Source organism: Oncorhynchus clarkii, chromosome 9, assembly GCF_045791955.1.
Source record: "Oncorhynchus clarkii lewisi isolate Uvic-CL-2024 chromosome 9, UVic_Ocla_1.0, whole genome shotgun sequence".
In the NCBI taxonomy this organism is placed as follows: domain Eukaryota; kingdom Metazoa; phylum Chordata; class Actinopteri; order Salmoniformes; family Salmonidae; genus Oncorhynchus; species Oncorhynchus clarkii.
Genome location: NC_092155.1, coordinates 5677718 through 5697272, shown reverse-complemented (window position 1 = coordinate 5697272; position 19555 = coordinate 5677718). Strand labels below are relative to the sequence as shown.

Below are 19555 nucleotides of genomic sequence, written 5' to 3'. Positions count from 1 at the left end.
TTACTACTGTTACTACTGCTACTGCTGTTACTACTGTTACTACTGCTACTGCTGTTACTACTGTTACTACTGTTATTACTGCTACTGTTACTACTGTTACTACTGCTGCTACTGTTACTACTGTTACTACTGCTGCTACTGTTACTACTGCTGCTACTGTTACTACTGTTACTACTGCTGCTACTGTTACTACTGTTACTACTGTTACTGTTACTACTGTTACTACTGTTACTACTGTTACTACTGTTACTACTGCTACTGCTGTTACTACTGTTACTGTTACTACTGTTACTACTGTTACTACTGTTACTACTGTTACTACTGCTACTGCTGTTACTACTGTTATTACTGCTACTGTTACTACTGTTACTACTGTTACTACTGCTACTGTTATTGCTACTACTGTTACTACTGTTGCCACTGCTACTACTGTTACTGTTGCTACTGCTACTACTGTTACTACTGTTACTGTTACTACTGCTACTGTTACTGCTGTTACTACTGCTACTGTTACTGCTGCTACTGCTGCTACTGTTACTGCTACTACTGCTGCTACGGTTACTACTGTTACTACTGTTACTACTGTTACTACTGCTACTGCTGTTACTACTGTTACTGTTACTACTGTTACTACTGCTACTGTTACTACTGCTACTGTTACTACTGTTACTGCTACTACTGCTGCTACTGTTACTACTGCTACTGTTACTACTGCTACTGCTGCTACTGCTACTGTTACTGCTGTTACTACTGCTACTGTTACTGCTGCTACTGCTGCTACTGTTACTGCTACTACTGCTGCTACGGTTACTACTGTTACTACTGTTACTACTGTTACTACTGCTACTGCTGTTACTACTGTTACTGTTACTACTGTTACTACTGCTACTGTTACTACTGCTACTGTTACTACTGTTACTGCTACTACTGCTGCTACTGTTACTACTGCTACTGTTACTGCTACTACTGCTGCTACTGTTACTACTGCTACTGCTGTTCCTACGGTTACTACTGTTACTGCTGCTACTGTTACTACTGTTACTACTGCTACTGCTGTTACTACTGCTACTGCTACTGTTACTGTTACTACTGTTACTACTGTTACTGTTACTACTGCTACTGCTACTGTTACTACTGCTACTGCTGTTACTACGGTTACTACTGTTACTGCTGCTACTGTTACTACTGTTACTACTGCTACTGCTGTTACTACTGCTACTGCTGTTACTACTGTTACTGCTACTGTTACTACTACTACTGTTACTACTGCTACTGTTACTACTACTACTGTTACTACTGCTACTGTTACTACTACTACTGTTACTGCTGCTACTGTTACTACTGCTGTTACTACGGTTACTACTGTTACTGCTGCTACTGTTGCTACTGCTACTACTGTTGCTACTGTTACTACTGTTACTACTACTACTACTGCTACTGTTACTACTACTACTATTACTACTACTGCTACTGTTGCTACTGCTGTTACTACTACTACTGTTGCTACTGCTGTTACTACTGCTACTGTTACTACTACTACTGTTACTGCTGCTACTGTTACTGCTGCTACTGTTACAGCTGCTACTGTTACAGCTGCTACTAATAATATCAGTAAAATGTCCTGTGTAAGTGGTCAGTTCATTCAAGGCCAATCGTCTGGGGTTTATTTACCTCCTCCCATCATGCCTCCATCCTCATGTCCCTGGAAGAGAAAACTCCCGGTGGAGGACACATCGCCGTAGGGACCCACAAGGTTACTGTTACCGACATAACCACGGTTACCGAACCGCCGACCGCCCTCTTTACTGAAGGAGGAAGAACATCACGTTATCTATTTTCACACAAACAGACAAACACGGGTTGGAGCCGAGCAGTTCTAGAGGGTTAAGTGCCGCCTTGCTCAAGGGCACATCCCACTGGTGCTGGGAGTCGAACCGGCAACCCTTCGGTAAAGCTGACTCGCCTACCTTTCATCCGTTTGTGTTTTAACATTTTACTGTTTTTAACATTTTAAATAAAAAATTTGAATTGATTTACCTGACAGGCTTGGCGAGGGTGACCTCGATCGTGGCTCCGTCGATCAGCGCTCCGTTCATCAGGTGTAAAGCCGTCACTGCGTCCTCACGGGAGTGGTAGTGGACAAACGCATAGTCTGTCAATTTCTACAGGAGAACAGAAAAACACTATTGAAAACAGACAGAAAAATACTTGAGAAAACACAGGCAAAAACACTATTGAAAACAGACAGAAAAATACTATTGAAAACAGACAAAAACACTATTGAAAACAGACAGAAAAATACTCTAGAAAACAGACAAAAATACTATTGAAAACAGACAGAAAAATACTCTAGAAAACAGACAAAAATACTATTGAAAACAGACAGAAAAATACTTGAGAAAACACAGGCAAAAATACTATTGAAAACAGACAGAAAAATACTCTAGAAAACACAGGCAAAAATACTATTGAAAACAGACAGAAAAATACTCTAGAAAACAGACACAAATACTATTGAAAACAGACAGAAAATTACTATTGAAAACAGACAAAAATACTATTGAAAACAGACAGAAAAATACTCTAGAAAACAGACAAAAATACTATTGAAAACAGACAGAAAAGTGTCTTCTTGTTTTCACGTCACAAGAGGATGACAGAGCAATTTACCGGTTGACTGATATTGTCAGCCGATTTTGGCCTTTCAAAAGAGTATAGAGAGGAGGAAGAGAGGACTGATATTTTGGCCTTTCAAAAGAGTATAGAGAGGAGGAAGAGAGGACTGATATTTTGGCCTTTCAAAAGAGTATATAGAGGAGGAAGAGAGGACTGATATTTTGCCAATTTATTTAGCAGTCCACATTGCTTTCAACCCAATCCCAAGATATCCACCCTCAAAGGGAAGGATTGTATTGGCCATTTCAGAGATAACTCAGTATCTGGCTTTATTCTACTGATAAAAACAGGTCCATTTAAGGCAGTTTTGAGACCAAAATAAGGCCACAAATATTGATGAATAAAATGACTTTCAAGAATTCTGCAGTAACACTCAGACACACAGACACAGACACCAATACCTTGACTCTCTCCACAGTGCCAGGTTTGAATCTAGAGAACTCCTGTCTCAGTGTCTCTTCAGTAGTCGTCATCATCAGGTTTCTAAAAAAAAAAGTTTATTTCATTGTCAAGTTGTCAACAGGGTTGATTCCCCCCCCCCCCCCCCCTTCACAACACACACACACACACACACACATACTAGGGGTGTGAAAGTTTAAACGTTAAAAAACAAAATTGGGCTCCTTAACGTTGAGACAAATCCCTAATGGAGAAATAATGTGTTTTTTGTCCTCCTCACCCCCCCCAAAGAAAATTCTGTCTGGTGACTGACCTGCCTATACTGATAGATAGACCTAGTGCATGGTTCTGACTGTCTGGTGTCTGACCTGCCTATACTGATAGATAGACCTAGTGCACGGTTCTGACTGTCTGTCTGGTGACTGACCTGCCTATACTGATAGATAGACCTAGTGCATGGTTCTGACTGTCTGGTGTCTGACCTGCCTATACTGATAGATAGACCTAGTGCATGGTTCTGACTGTCTGGTGTCTGACCTGCCTATACTGATAGATAGACCTAGTACACGGTTCTGTCTGGTGGCTGATCTGCCTATACTGATAGATAGACCTAGTGCACGGTTCTGTCTGGTGGCTGATCTGCCTATACTGATAGATAGACCTAGTGCACGGTTCTGTCTGGTGGCTGACCTGCCTATACTGATAGATAGACCTAGTGCACAGTTCTGTCTGGTGGCTGACCTGCCTATACTGATAGATAGACCTAGTGCACGGTTCTGTCTGGTGGCTGACCTGCCTATACTGATAGATAGACCTAGTGCACGGTTCTGTCTGGTGGCTGATCTGCCTATACTGATAGATAGACCTAGTACACGGTTCTGTCTGGTGGCTGACCTGCCTATACTGATAGATAGACCTAGTGCACGGTTCTGTCTGGTGGCTGATCTGCCTATACTGATAGACAGACCTAGTGCACGGTTCTGTCTGTCTGGTGGCTGACCTGCCTATACTGTGCCCCTCTCCTCTCTCTCTCTCTCAATCCCTCGCTATCTTGCTACTAAAGATGTGAGTGTTTGTGTTCTCGGAAGTACAGCAACTAATCAGCCTCCTCCGTTCCAAAAAATATTGAATCTTAGGAGTCGATTCCTAGTGGAAGATGTTTTCTTTCAACTAAATGTCTTGGCAAGTCAAACTATACGAGGAGAGAGTGGTCTGCGTGCAGGGAGCTCGAGATTATTTGATTGACAGCTCTGGTCGCCTGGTGACGGCCGTTACTCCTGCTTCAGAAGCGACATTCTTTTACAGGTCGTAAAATGTCAGTTCAACGTTCTCCAGAGAAGGTCTCCTGTTTGCTATTTTAAAAAGCTACGGCGTATCCTTACAGACAAACAAACATGCCGTAGGCAACGCGCTTTCAAGGGTAATTTATGACTGCGTGGGTAAATACGAGGGAAAGGGAGATATATATAGATACCTAGTCAGATGTAGATCTGAACGCATTCAACTGAAATGATGTCTGTTGGATTTAACCTTCTAAATCAGAGGTTCTAAATCGACATCCACGCCCCGGGGGAACAGTGGGTTAACGGCTCGCAGGCAGAAATTACAGATTTTTTTTGCCTCGTCAGCTCAGTTACTGGCCCAACCCGCCATTTGTTGCCTGTCGCTATCGGTTACGCATGCATAATAGGACCGTTATTCACACACACACACACACACACACCTGACGTAGAGCACTCTAACACGTAGCATAGTCTCCTCGTCAACATCCTTCTCTGGTTCGGCCCAGTCCACCTGGATAGTGTGGCCCCACAGCTGAAACGTACCTGGAGATACCCCCCCCCAAAAAAATTCAGTTTTCTCCATTTAGTTTTATCAGGTTACAATTTTTTCTTACGTTTTCAAGATTTTGCTCTCAAAACCAAACATTTCTAGATAGAAAAAATAAATAAAAAATGGATGCTCTAATAAGTCCATTAGGATGCTTAAACCACATCAGGATACCCCATTTTGAGGTCTGGGAAAAATGGAAGGAACTTATATTTTCGGGTGTACCCTTTAATTCAACTGCTCGCCAGCCAGAGACCGTCGTGATTGAAGAGTTTGCAAAACAAATGGTCACTGGACTGATAAAAAAACAACAATAACATGATATCATTCTGCCAGTTAGGTATTAGGCTACTTTGTAGTGAACATTTAATTGAGAAGGTTTTTGGAAAACCTTTGCATCTACCAGAAGACGGCTGTCATCAGCATCATCGCTAACGTCTTAGCTATCCTCGCTAACGTCTTAGCTATCCTCGCTAACGTTTTAGCCGTCTTAGCTATCCTCGCTAACGTTTTAGCCGTCTTAGCTATCCTCGCTAACGTTTTAGCCGTCTTAGCTATCCTCGCTAACGTTTTAGCCGTCTTAGCTATCATCGCTAACGTCTTAGCTATCCTCGCTAACGTCTTAGCCAGTCTTAGCTATCCTCGCTAACGTTTTAGCCGTCTTAGCTATCCTCGCTAACGTCTTAGCCGTCTTAGCTATCCTCGCTAACGTCTACACAAAGTGGTAGACCGACCACACAGACGTGAGCATTCCCTCTCGCCAGTCCCGTTCTGTGAGCTTGTGTGGCCTACCACTTCTCGGCTGAGCCGTTGTTTCTCCTAGACGTTTCTACTTCACAATAACAGCACTTACAGTGGACCGGTGCAGCTCTAAGCAGGGCAGAAATTTGATGAACTGACTTGTTGGGTAGGTGGCATCCTGTGACGTTGCCGCGTTGAAAGTTGAAGGAAAATACAATACAATACAATACACCTATAAATCGATCCATGACACCTACATCACCCGATGTCACAGGAAGGCCAAAAAGATAATCAAGGACAACAACCACCCGAGCCACTGCCTGTTCACCCCGCTATCGTCCAGCAGGAGAGGTCAGCACAGGTGCATCAAAGCTGGGACCGAGAGACTGAAAAACAGCTTCTATCTCAAAGCCATCAGACTGCTAGACGGCCATCCCTAACATTGAGTGGCTGCTGCCAACATACTGACTCAAATCACTAGCCACTTTATATAATATTTACATACCCTACATTACTCATCTCATATGTATATACCGTACTCGATACCATCTACTGCATCTTGCCTATACCGTTCTGTACCATCACTCATTCATATATCTTTATGTACATATTCTTTATCCCTTTACACTTGTGTGTATAAGGTAGTTGTTGTGGAATTGTTAGGTTAGATTACTCGTTGGTCATTACTGCATTGTCGGAACAAGAAGCACAAGCATTTAGCTACACTCGTATTAACATCTGCTAACCATGTGTATGTGACCAAAAATGTTTTGATATCAATTGTTTAGTTTTAGCCCCCTCTACAGTAACTCCGAGGTACTGCTACTACTATAACTGACTAAACTCCCAACAGCCCAACACCAGTCCTCTAGTTCCCCAACAACACAACTCCAGTCCTTTAGTCCCCCAACAGCCCAACTCCAGTCCTCTAGTCCCCCAACAGCCCAACTCCAGTCCTCCAGTCCCCCAACAACCCAACTCCAGTCCCCCAACAGCCAAATTCCAATCCTCTAGTCCCCCAACAGCCCAACTCCAGTCCTCCAACAGCCCAACTCCAGTCCTCCAGTCCCCCAACAACCTAACTCCAGTCCTCTAGTCCCCCAACAGCCAAATTCCAATCATCTAGTCCCCCAACAGCCAAATTCCAATCCTCTAGTCCCCCAACAGCCCAACTCCAGTCCTCTAGTCCCCCAACAGCCCAACTCCAGTCCTCTAGTTCCCCAACAGCCCAACTCCAGTCCACTAGTCCCAACAGCCCAACTCGAGTCCTCTAGTTCCCCAACAGCCCAACTCCAGTCCTCTAGTTCCCCAACAGCCCAACTCCAGTCCTCTAGTCCCCCAACAGCCCAACTCCAGTCCATTAGTCCCCCAACAGCCCAACTCCAGTCCTCTAGTCCCCCAACAGCCCAACTCCAGTCCTCTAGTCCCCCAACAGCCCAACTCCAGTCCTCCAGTCCCCCAACAACCCAACTCCAGTCCCCCAACAGCCAAATTCCAATCCTCTAGTCCCCCAACAGCCCAACTCCAGTCCTCTAGTCCCCCAACAGCCCAACTCCAGTCCTCCAGTCCCCCAACAACCTAACTCCAGTCCTCTAGTCCCCCAACAGCCAAATTCCAATCCTCTAGTCCCCCAACAGCCAAATTCCAATCCTCTAGTCCCCCAACAGCCCAACTCCAGCCCTCTGGTCCCCCAACAGCCCAACTCCAGTCCTCTAGTTCCCCAACAGCCCAACTCCAGTCCTCTAGTCCCAACAGCCCAACTCGAGTCCTCTAGTTCCCCAACAGCCCAACTCCAGTCCCCCAACAGCCCAACTCCAGTCCTCTAGTTCCCCAACAGCCCAACTCCAGTCCTCTAGTCCCCCAACAGCCCAACTCCAGTCCTTTAGTCCCCCAACAGCCCAACTCCAGTCCTTTAGTCCCCCAACAGCCCAACTCCAGTCCTCCAGTCCCCCAACAACCTAACTCCAGTCCTCTAGTCCCCCAACAGCCAAATTCCAATCCTCTAGTCCCCCAACAGCCAAATTCCAATCCTCTAGTCCCCCAACAGCCCAACTCCAGTCCTCTGGTCCCCCAACAGCCCAACTCCAGTCCTCTAGTCCCCCAACAGCCCAACTCCAGTCCTCCAGTCCCCCAACAACCTAACTCCAGTCCTCTAGTCCCCCAACAGCCAAATTCCAATCCTCTAGTCCCCCAACAGCCAAATTCCAATCCTCTAGTCCCCCAACAGCCCAACTCCAGTCCTCTGGTCCCCCAACAGCCCAACTCCAGTCCTCTAGTTCCCCAACAGCCCAACTCCAGTCCTCTAGTCCCAACAGCCCAACTCAAGTCCTCTAGTTCCCCAACAGCCCAACTCCAGTCCCCCAACAGCCCAACTCCAGTCCTCTAGTTCCCCAACAGCCCAACTCCAGTCCTCTAGTCCCCCAACAGCCCAACTCCAGTCCTTTAGTCCCCCAACAGCCCAACTCCAGTCCTCTAGTCCCCCAACAGCCCAACTCCAGTCCTCTAGTTCCCCAACAGCCCAACTCCAGTCCTCTAGTCCCCCAACAGCCCAACTCCAGTCCTTTAGTCCCCCAACAGCCCAACTCCAGTCCTCTAGTCAACCAACAGCCCAACTCCAGTCCTCTAGTCCCCCAACAGCCCAACTCCAGTCCTCCAGTCCCCCAACAACCCAACTCCAGTCCCCCAACAGCCAAATTCCAATCCTCTAGTCCCCCAACAGCCCAACTCCAGTCCTCTAACAGCCCAACTCCAGTCCTCCAGTCCCCCAACAACCTAACTCCAGTCCTCTAGTCCCCCAACAGCCAAATTCCAATCCTCTAGTCCCCCAACAGCCAAATTCCAATCCTCTAGTCCCCCAACAGCCCAACTCCAGTCCTCTGGTCCCCCAACAGCCCAACTCCAGTCCTCTAGTTCCCCAACAGCCCAACTCCAGTCCTCTAGTCCCAACAGCCCAACTCGAGTCCTCTAGTTCCCCAACAGCCCAACTCCAGTCCCCCAACTCCAGTCCTCTAGTTCCTCAACAGCCCAACTCCAGTCCTCTAGTCCCCCAACAGCCCAACTCCAGTCCTTTAGTCCCCCAACAGCCCAACTCCAGTCCTCTAGTCCCCCAACAGCCCAACTCCAGTCCTCTAGTCCCCCAACAGCCCAACTCCAGTCCTCCAGTCCCCCAACAACCCAACTCCAGTCCTCTAGTCCCCCAACAACACACATGTATATTGTAACCCTGGACAAGTACACCTGGTATGACTTTCATTAGTACCATGGCTGAAACTTTGTAAGACTTGTAGAGTGCGTGTGTGTAAAATCCAATCAAAAGTGTATTGGTGTGTGTGTGTGTATACCTGGTATTAGTTTCCTCCGTGCCATGGCAGCTGCTTTGTGAGAGTCGTACTCAACGAAGGCAAACCCTCTGTTCTTAGTCTTGTCTGTAGCGCTGGGGTAAACTATGACGTCTACCACTCCTTCTGTCACCTAGACAACACACACACCGATTGATACACAGTGTGACAAAGGGCATACATCTGAACCATTAGAACAAGGGGAAATTCCCTACCTCATTACGAGACCATGTGATCACACTAACCTTCCTCGTGATGTCGGCCCTCCTCATGTCTGCTAGACGACAGCCCACTAACCTTCCTCATGATGTCGGCCCTCCTCATGTCTGCTAGACGACAGCCCACTAACCTTCCTCATGATGTCAGCCCTCCTCATGTCTGCTAGACGACAGCCCACTAACCTTCCTCATGATGTCAGCCCTCCTCATGTCTGCTAGACGACAGCCCACTAACCTTCCTCCTGATGTCAGCCCTCCTCATGTCTGCTAGACGACAGCCCACTAACCTTCCTCATGATGTCGGCCCTACTCATGTCTGCTAGAGGACAGCCCACTAACCTTCCTCATGATGTCAGCCCTCCTCATGTCTGCTAGACGACAGCCCACTAACCTTCCTCATGATGTCAGCCCTCCTCATGTCTGCTAGACGACAGCCCACTAACCTTCCTCATGATGTCAGCCCTCCTCATGTCTGCTAGACGACAGCCCACTAACCTTCCTCATGATGTCAGCCCTCCTCATGTCTGCTAGACGACAGTCCACTAGCCTTCCTCATGATGTCAGCCCTCCTTATGTCTGCTAGACGACAGCCCACTAACCTTCCTCATGATGTCAGCCCTCCTCATGTCTGCTAGACGACAGCCCACTAACCTTCCTCATGATGTCAGCCCTCCTCATGTCTGCTAGACGACAGCCCACTAACCTCCTCATGATGTCAGCCCTACTCATGTCTGCTAGACGACAGCCCACTAACCTTCCTCATGATGTCAGCCCTCCTCATGTCTGCTAGACGACAGCCCACTAACCTTCCTCATGTCAGCCCTCCTCATGTCTGCTAAACGACAGCCCACTAACCTTCCTCATGATGTCAGCCCTACTCATGTCTGCTAGACGACAGCCCACTAACCTTCCTCATGATGTCAGCCCTCCTCATGTCTGCTAGACGACAGCCCACTAACCTTCCTCATGATGTCAGCCCTCCTCATGTCTGCTAGACGACAGCCCACTAACCTTCCTCATGATGTCGGCCCTCCTCATGTCTGCTAGACGACAGACCACTAGCCTTCCTCATGATGTCAGCCCTCCTCATGTCTGCTAGAGGACAGCCCACTAACCTTCCTCATGATGTCAGCCCTCCTCATGTCTGCTAGACGACAGACCTTCCTCATGATGTCGGCCCTCCTCATGTCTGCTAGACGACAGCCCACTAACCTTCCTCATGATGTCAGCCCTCCTCATGTCTGCTAGACGACAGCCCACTAACCTTCCTCATGATGTCAGCCCTCCTCATGTCTGCTAGACGACAGCCCACTAACCTTCCTCATGATGTCGGCCCTCCTCATGTCTGCTAGACGACAGCCCACTAACCTTCCTCACGATGTCGGCCCTCCTCATGTCTGCTAGACGACAGCCCACTAACCTTCCTCATAATGTCAGCCCTCCTCATGTCTGCTAGACGACAGCCCACTAACCTTCCTCATGATGTCAGCCCTCCTCATGTCTGCTAGACGACAGCCCACTAACCTTCCTCATGATGTCAGCCCTCCTCATGTCTGCTAGACGACAGCCCACTAACCTTCCTCATGATGTCAGCCCTCCTCATGTCTGCTAGACGACAGCCCACTAACCTTCCTCATGATGTCGGCCCTACTCATGTCTGCTAGAGGACAGCCCACTAACCTTCCTCATGATGTCAGCCCTCCTCATGTCTGCTAGACGACAGCCCACTAACCTTCCTCATGATGTCAGCCCTCCTCATGTCTGCTAGACGACAGCCCACTAACCTTCCTCATGATGTCAGCCCTCCTCATGTCTGCTAGACGACAGCCCACTAACCTTCCTCACGATGTCGGCCCTCCTCATGTCTGCTAGACGACAGCCCACTAACCTTCCTCATGATGTCGGCCCTCCTCATGTCTGCTAGACGACAGCCCACTAACCTTCCTCATGATGTCAGCCCTCCTCATGTCTGCTAGACGACAGCCCACTAACCTTCCTCATGATGTCAGCCCTCCTCATGTCTGCTAGACGACAGCCCACTAACCTTCCTCATGATGTCAGCCCTCCTCATGTCTGCTAGACGACAGCCCACTAACCTTCCTCATGATGTCGGCCCTACTCATGTCTGCTAGAGGACAGCCCACTAACCTTCCTCATGATGTCAGCCCTCCTCATGTCTGCTAGACGACAGCCCACTAACCTTCCTCATGATGTCAGCCCTCCTCATGTCTGCTAGACGACAGCCCACTAACCTTCCTCATGATGTCAGCCCTCCTCATGTCTGCTAGACGACAGCCCACTAACCTTCCTCATGATGTCAGCCCTCCTCATGTCTGCTAGACGACAGTCCACTAGCCTTCCTCATGATGTCAGCCCTCCTTATGTCTGCTAGACGACAGCCCACTAACCTTCCTCATGATGTCAGCCCTCCTCATGTCTGCTAGACGACAGCCCACTAACCTTCCTCATGATGTCGGCCCTCCTCATGTCTGCTAGACGACAGACCACTAGCCTTCCTCATGATGTCAGCCCTCCTCATGTCTGCTAGAGGACAGCCCACTAACCTTCCTCATGATGTCAGCCCTCCTCATGTCTGCTAGACGACAGACCTTCCTCATGATGTCGGCCCTCCTCATGTCTGCTAGACGACAGCCCACTAACCTTCCTCATGATGTCAGCCCTCCTCATGTCTGCTAGACGACAGCCCACTAACCTTCCTCATGATGTCAGCCCTCCTCATGTCTGCTAGACGACAGCCCACTAACCTTCCTCATGATGTCGGCCCTCCTCATGTCTGCTAGACGACAGCCCACTAACCTTCCTCACGATGTCGGCCCTCCTCATGTCTGCTAGACGACAGCCCACTAACCTTCCTCATAATGTCAGCCCTCCTCATGTCTGCTAGACGACAGCCCACTAACCTTCCTCATGATGTCAGCCCTCCTCATGTCTGCTAGACGACAGCCCACTAACCTTCCTCATGATGTCAGCCCTCCTCATGTCTGCTAGACGACAGCCCACTAACCTTCCTCATGATGTCAGCCCTCCTCATGTCTGCTAGACGACAGCCCACTAACCTTCCTCATGATGTCGGCCCTACTCATGTCTGCTAGAGGACAGCCCACTAACCTTCCTCATGATGTCAGCCCTCCTCATGTCTGCTAGACGACAGCCCACTAACCTTCCTCATGATGTCAGCCCTCCTCATGTCTGCTAGACGACAGCCCACTAACCTTCCTCATGATGTCAGCCCTCCTCATGTCTGCTAGACGACAGCCCACTAACCTTCCTCATGATGTCAGCCCTCCTCATGTCTGCTAGACGACAGTCCACTAGCCTTCCTCATGATGTCAGCCCTCCTTATGTCTGCTAGACGACAGCCCACTAACCTTCCTCATGATGTCAGCCCTCCTCATGTCTGCTAGACGACAGCCCACTAACCTTCCTCATGATGTCAGCCCTCCTCATGTCTGCTAGACGACAGCCCACTAACCTCCTCATGATGTCAGCCCTACTCATGTCTGCTAGACGACAGCCCACTAACCTTCCTCATGATGTCAGCCCTCCTCATGTCTGCTAGACGACAGCCCACTAACCTTCCTCATGATGTCAGCCCTCCTCATGTCTGCTAAACGACAGCCCACTAACCTTCCTCATGATGTCAGCCCTACTCATGTCTGCTAGACGACAGCCCACTAACCTTCCTCATGATGCCAGCCCTCCTCATGTCTGCTAGACGACAGCCCACTAACCTTCCTCATGATGTCAGCCCTCCTCATGTCTGCTAGACGACAGCCCACTAACCTTCCTCATGATGTCGGCCCTCCTCATGTCTGCTAGACGACAGACCACTAGCCTTCCTCATGATGTCAGCCCTCCTCATGTCTGCTAGAGGACAGCCCACTAACCTTCCTCATGATGTCAGCCCTCCTCATGTCTGCTAGACGACAGACCTTCCTCATGATGTCGGCCCTCCTCATGTCTGCTAGACGACAGCCCACTAACCTTCCTCATGATGTCAGCCCTCCTCATGTCTGCTAGACGACAGCCCACTAACCTTCCTCATGATGTCAGCCCTCCTCATGTCTGCTAGACGACAGCCCACTAACCTTCCTCATGATGTCGGCCCTCCTCATGTCTGCTAGACGACAGCCCACTAACCTTCCTCACGATGTCGGCCCTCCTCATGTCTGCTAGACGACAGCCCACTAACCTTCCTCATAATGTCAGCCCTCCTCATGTCTGCTAGACGACAGCCCACTAACCTTCCTCATGATGTCAGCCCTCCTCATGTCTGCTAGACGACAGCCCACTAACCTTCCTCATGATGTCAGCCCTCCTCATGTCTGCTAGACGACAGCCCACTAACCTTCCTCATGATGTCAGCCCTCCTCATGTCTGCTAGACGACAGCCCACTAACCTTCCTCATGATGTCAGCCCTCCTCATGTCTGCTAGACGACAGCCCACTAACCTTCCTCATGATGTCAGCCCTCCTCATGTCTGCTAGACGACAGCCCACTAACCTTCCTCATGATGTCAGCCCTCCTCATGTCTGCTAGATGACAGACCTTCCTCATGATGTCAGCCCTCCTCATGTCTGCTAGACGACAGCCCACTAACCTTCCTCATGATGTCAGCCCTCCTCATGTCTGCTAGACGACAGACCTTCCTCATGATGTCAGCCCTCCTCATGTCTGCTAGACGACAGCCCACTAACCTTCCTCATGATGTCAGCCCTCCTTATGTCTGCTAGACGACAGCCCACTAACCTTCCTCATGATGTCGGCCCTCCTCATGTCTGCTAAACGACAGCCCACTAACCTTCCACATGATGTCAGCCCTCCTCATGTCTGCTAGACGACAGACCTTCCTCATGATGTCAGCCCTCCTCATGTCTGCTAAACGACAGCCCACTAACCTTCCTCATGATGTCAGCCCTCCTCATGTCTGCTAGACGACAGCCCACTAACCTTCCTCATGATGTCAGCCCTCCTCATGTCTGCTAGACGACAGACCTTCCTCATGATGTCAGCCCTCCTCATGTCTGCTAGATGTGATCACACTAACCTACCTCATGATGTCGGCCCTCCTCATGTCTGCTAGATTTGAGCACACTAACCTTCCTCATCTCCACTAGTATTTCTTCCTTCGTCTTGTCTTTGGGTATAGACCCTGTAAAACAATCCTATCATTAGTAAATGGGCTATCTAAAATCTAAGACAACACATTTTAGTGATATTTTCCATTGCTGAAATAGACATACGAGTTCAGACAACATTGTGCTGAAGTCATTCCTACCTATGAACAATCTACAGTTGTCCAGACAGACACACACTCCTATAAACTTCCCTGGTCTGATCTCATGGTTGAGTTGTAGTTGTAGGGTTAGGTGATATCTGATCTGATCTCATGTTGTAGTTGTAGTTGTAGGGTTAGGTGATATCTGATCTGATCTCATGGTGTAGTTGTAGTTGTAGGGTTAGGTGATATCTGATCTGATCTCATGGTGTAGTTGTAGTTGTAGGGTTAGGTGATATCTGATCTGATGGTGTAGTTGTAGGGTTAGGTGATATCTGATCTGATCTCATGATGTAGTTGTAGTTGTAGGGTTAGGTGATATCTGATCTCATGGTGTAGTTGTAGGGTTAGGTGATATCTGATCTCATGGTGTAGTTGTAGGGTTAGGTGATATCTGATGGTGTAGTTGTAGTTGTAGGGTTAGGTGATATCTCATGGTGTAGTTGTAGGGTTAGGTGATATCTCATGGTGTAGTTGTAGGGTTAGGTGATATCTGATGGTGTAGTTGTAGTTGTAGGGTTATAGGTGATATCTGATGGTGTAGTTGTAGTTGTAGGGTTAGGCGATATCTCATGGTGTAGTTGTAGGGTTAGGTGATATCTGATGGTGTAGTTGTAGTTGTAGGGTTAGGTGATATCTCATGGTGTAGTTGTAGGGTTAGGTGATATCTGATATCATGGTTGAGTTGTAGGGTTATAGGTGATATCTGATGGTGTAGTTGTAGTTGTAGGGTTAGGAGATATCTGATGGTGTAGTTGTAGGGTTAGGTGATATCTGATGGTGTAGTTGTAGTTGTAGGGTTAGGTGATATCTCATGGTGTAGTTGTAGGGTTAGGTGATATCTGATCTCATGGTGTAGTTGTAGGGTTATAGGTGATATCTGATGGTGTAGTTGTAGGGTTATAGGTGATATCTCATGGTGTAGTTGTAGGGTTATAGGTGATATCTCATGGTGTAGTTGTAGGGTTATAGGTGATATCTCATAGTGTAGTTGTAGGGTTATAGGTGATATCTCATGGTGTAGTTGTAGGGTTATAGGTGATATCTCATGGTGTAGTTGTAGGGTTATAGGTGATATCTCATGGTGTAGTTGTAGGGTTAGGTGATATCTCATGGTGTAGTTGTAGGGTTATAGGTGATATCTCATGGTGTAGTCTTAGGGTTAGGTGATATCTCATGGTGTAGTTGTAGGGTTATAGGTGATATCTCATGGTGTAGTTGTAGTTGTAGGGTTATAGGTGATATCTCATGGTGTAGTTGTAGGGTTAGGTGATATCTCTTGGTGTAGTTGTAGTTGTAGGGTTAGGTGATATCTCATGGTGTAGTTGTAGGGTTAGGTGATATCTCATGGTGTAGTTGTAGGGTTATAGGTGATATCTCATGATCTCATGGTGTAGTTGTAGGGTTATAGGTGATATCTCATGGTGTAGTTGTAGGGTTATAGGTGATATCTCATGGTGTAGTTGTAGGGTTATAGGTGATATCTCATGGTGTAGTTGTAGGGTTATAGGTGATATCTCATGGTGTAGTTGTAGGGTTAGGTGATATCTCATGGTGTAGTTGTAGGGTTATAGGTGATATCTCATGGTGTAGTCTTAGGGTTAGGTGATATCTCATGGTGTAGTTGTAGGGTTATAGGTGATATCTCATGGTGTAGTTGTAGGGTTATAGGTGATATCTCATGGTGTAGTTGTAGGGTTATAGGTGATATCTCATGGTGTAGTTGTAGGGTTATAGGTGATATCTCATGGTGTAGTTGTAGGGTTATAGGTGATATCTCATGGTGTAGTTGTAGGGTTAGGTGATATCTGATGGTGTAGTTGTAGGGTTAGGTGATATTTGGACAGACCTCTTCTTCGAATATGCTTCTCCGAACATCATTGGTTTGCGAAGTTTATGACTAGATAATTTATTTTATTTTATTATACCATATTACATTCTCATTAAACAATGTTAGTATGGCAACACACAAAAAAAAACAAGGCTTAGTTAATAAATGTAGACTCCATGTAACATCTTGATACAGCCTAACTGATGAAACTGCACAGTTCCGATTTGTTAAGTTCAAATAAGAGTATAGTCTTGACTGTCACAATGTATCGTCTTGCACTTCACGACATAGTGTCAATGTCAAAATATCACAATATTAGATGTATTCGTACGCCAACCGTATTGTGTTGTGATGGAAGTGTTTAAAGTCATCCCTACCTATGAACAATCTACAGTTGTCCAGACTGACACACACTCCTATAAACTTCCCTGGTCTGATCTCATGGTTGTCTAGGAGATGGATGGATCTCTGAGCTGCCTCTCTGTAATCACACACACAGGAGGGGAGAATGATGAGAGAGGGATGAGAAGGAGAAGAGAGAGATGGAGACAGAGGGGGGGGGGGGGGGGATAATGGATCATCCCTACCTGGTAGTGTACATGACGAAAGCGTAGCCCCGGTTCTCTCCACTAAACTCCATCATCAGTCTGAACTCATAGATTCTCCCAGCTCTCTCAAACACGGGCACCAACTCATCCTCATACATGTCCCTGGGGATCTTACCTTAAGATACCACACCCACAAAGATTCTCTTATCGTCATTATACTCTTACACTGACGTGTGTGGAAGTAGATTACATGTGGTTCCTTACCTACAAACACCTCACACCCTCGTGGGGGAGGAGGGCCATCCCAACCTGGGGAGAAGGAGGAAAGGGAAAGAGAGAGAGGATGAGGAGAGAGAATTATGAAAGAGAGAGAGAGAGAGAGAGAGAGAGAGAGAGAGAGAGGGGATGAATGAGGAGAGAGAGGAGGCAGAGAGAGGATAATGAGAGAGAGAGGAGAGAGCGAGAGAGAGGATGAGGAGAGAGAGGAGGCAGAGAGAGAGAGAGAGGGAGAGAGAGACGAGGAATGAGGAGAGAGGCAGAAAGGGGAGGAATGAGAGAGAGAGGAGAGAGAGGAATGAGGAGAGAGAGGAGGAATGAGGAGAGAGAGGATAATGAGAGAGAGGAGAGAGAGAGAGAGACGAGGAATGAGGAGAGAGGCAGAGAGGGGAGGAATGAGGAGAGAGAGGAGGCAGAGAGAGGATAATGAGAGAGAGGAGAGAGCGAGAGAGAGGATGATGAGAGAGAGAAATCGTTGAAGTTCATCACACCTGTATTAATCATTCATAATCTAATTACTATTATTAATGGGAAGGTGCAGAGTTTACATCCCTTCAATGCCAGTAGATATGGAGCCTGACAGCCTAACATTGTCGGTATGCGCTAACACTAGCCGAGAGAGCATCCCTCCTTAGCGTGAGTGAAGTGAGTTCTGAACAACTGAGTGAATTTATGCATCTTAGTAGTTTTCACATACAAACTCATAATGAAATATGGTTCCCAAAAATAACATGATTCCAGGTAAATAGGAATATTTAACGAAATCGTTATTCTTGCAAAAGCATGCAACGGTTTTAATCCAACTATTATATTAATCTGACTATCCACATGAGTCGCGTTATTGCATGTAACTGTACTCTCTTACACACACACAATTGGTACTACCTTCTCTGTCTCTTTCTCTCTCTCAATTCTCTGTCTCTCTCTTTCTCTCAGACATACTAGCTGAATTCAACCACAATTGTTAATTTACACACTGTCTCTCTCTCTGTCACACACACACACACACACACAAACACACACACACACAAACACACACACACACACACACACACACACACACACACACACACACACACACATACATACACACACCCAAACACACACACACACACACACACACACACACACACACACCCAAACACACACACACAACGTTAAACCCACACCTGGAGGCGGGCCACCGAACTTCCTCTGTCCGTTCTCCTGTACCATGCTGTATCCCGTGGTCTCCATCAGCGCTAGTAGCGCAGCCTCGTTCGGGCTCTCCGTCCTCCCGTCGTCCCCGGTCACACTACCGCCGTCTCCGTCCATATGGTCAGCTAACGTCGGACGCTCGGTCTGTGTGGACGGCTGGCTAACGTTAGGCAATTCCGTTAAATAGTCCAGTGGATGAATGAAGTTGACAACATAAATATATATATATATATATATTAGCTAGTTACGTTACTAACAACGGTATTAATAGCTAGATTAGACACATTGGTATAAACCGCGGTCTTTGTAACGTTGGCTAGGCGGGAATTAACGCTAGTTAGCTAGCTAACTTTACTATCAATTATCCAGTTCGATGGTTAATTAATAAAAGTCCAACAACAACAAAAAAAGCTGCTTACCTCAGTCGTAAATATATGTATTATAGATATTACTATTTTTTAAACGTGGATTTGATCAATTTTTTTGTGTTTATATATTCGCTACGGTGATGAACTGCGGTTTAGTCGGCGATCAAAGCCCCCGGTCTTCCTCGAGTTGCCATAGGCGACCGCGATCATCCACATCCAGCCAATCAGCGTGCGTTGCGGGTTTCGAACGGCGGGATAATTGGGGTGTGTTCGTAAATGAACTCTAGAGTAGCAGAGAGTCCGTTTGTAAAAATAATTTTTTAAATGTTTTTTATTTATTTAACTAGACATGCCAGTTAATAAGAAATATGTAAATATATATAGATATATTTCTAACATTTATTTAACTAGGCATTCCAGTTGATAAGAACACATTCTTATTTATAATGATGGTTTACCCGATGAAAAGTGGGGATAACTGCCTTGTTCAGAGGCATAAACGATAGATTTTTTACCTTGTCAGCACGGGGATTCGATCCGGCAACCTTTCGGTTACCGACCCAACGCTGACCCAACCTGCCGCCCCAAACTAACCGGTATAAAGTGGGCTATCTTGCTACTTTCAAACACAAATGAGAGAACAGCCCACTCTGACCATTTTATCCGCCCTAGCAGAGTTGATTAGGCTGTGTTGTGCACCTTGATATCTAGAGCAATTGGTGACTGTAACTGTGCTGCGCGGAAATAATTTAATTACGTTTTTTCCTTTTTTTTTGTGTGCTGACGCTTAATTACACCGGTGACATTCAACTGGTGTTTCGTGTTTGTAAATT

General features: G+C 47.1%; 1 protein-coding gene across 1 annotated transcript in view; it reads right to left on the bottom strand.

Moving 5' to 3' along the window:
• The window catches only part of LOC139417076 (RNA binding motif protein 46), a 34652-nt gene extending 15826 nt beyond the window's left edge, over positions 1-18826 (bottom strand). The window contains exons 1-11 of the mRNA XM_071166323.1: positions 18774-18826; positions 18327-18498; positions 17146-17190; positions 16921-17056; positions 16711-16814; positions 14324-14376; positions 8988-9117; positions 4799-4901; positions 3078-3159; positions 2038-2162; positions 1672-1805 (exon numbers count right to left, since the gene is read on the bottom strand). Of these exons, the coding sequence (XP_071022424.1) occupies positions 1672-1805; positions 2038-2162; positions 3078-3159; positions 4799-4901; positions 8988-9117; positions 14324-14376; positions 16711-16814; positions 16921-17056; positions 17146-17190; positions 18327-18471 (1057 nt within the window). The 5' untranslated portion in view covers positions 18472-18498; positions 18774-18826. The remainder of the gene's footprint in view (positions 1-1671; positions 1806-2037; positions 2163-3077; positions 3160-4798; positions 4902-8987; positions 9118-14323; positions 14377-16710; positions 16815-16920; positions 17057-17145; positions 17191-18326; positions 18499-18773) is intronic.
• Positions 18827-19555: the final 729 nt, after the last annotated feature.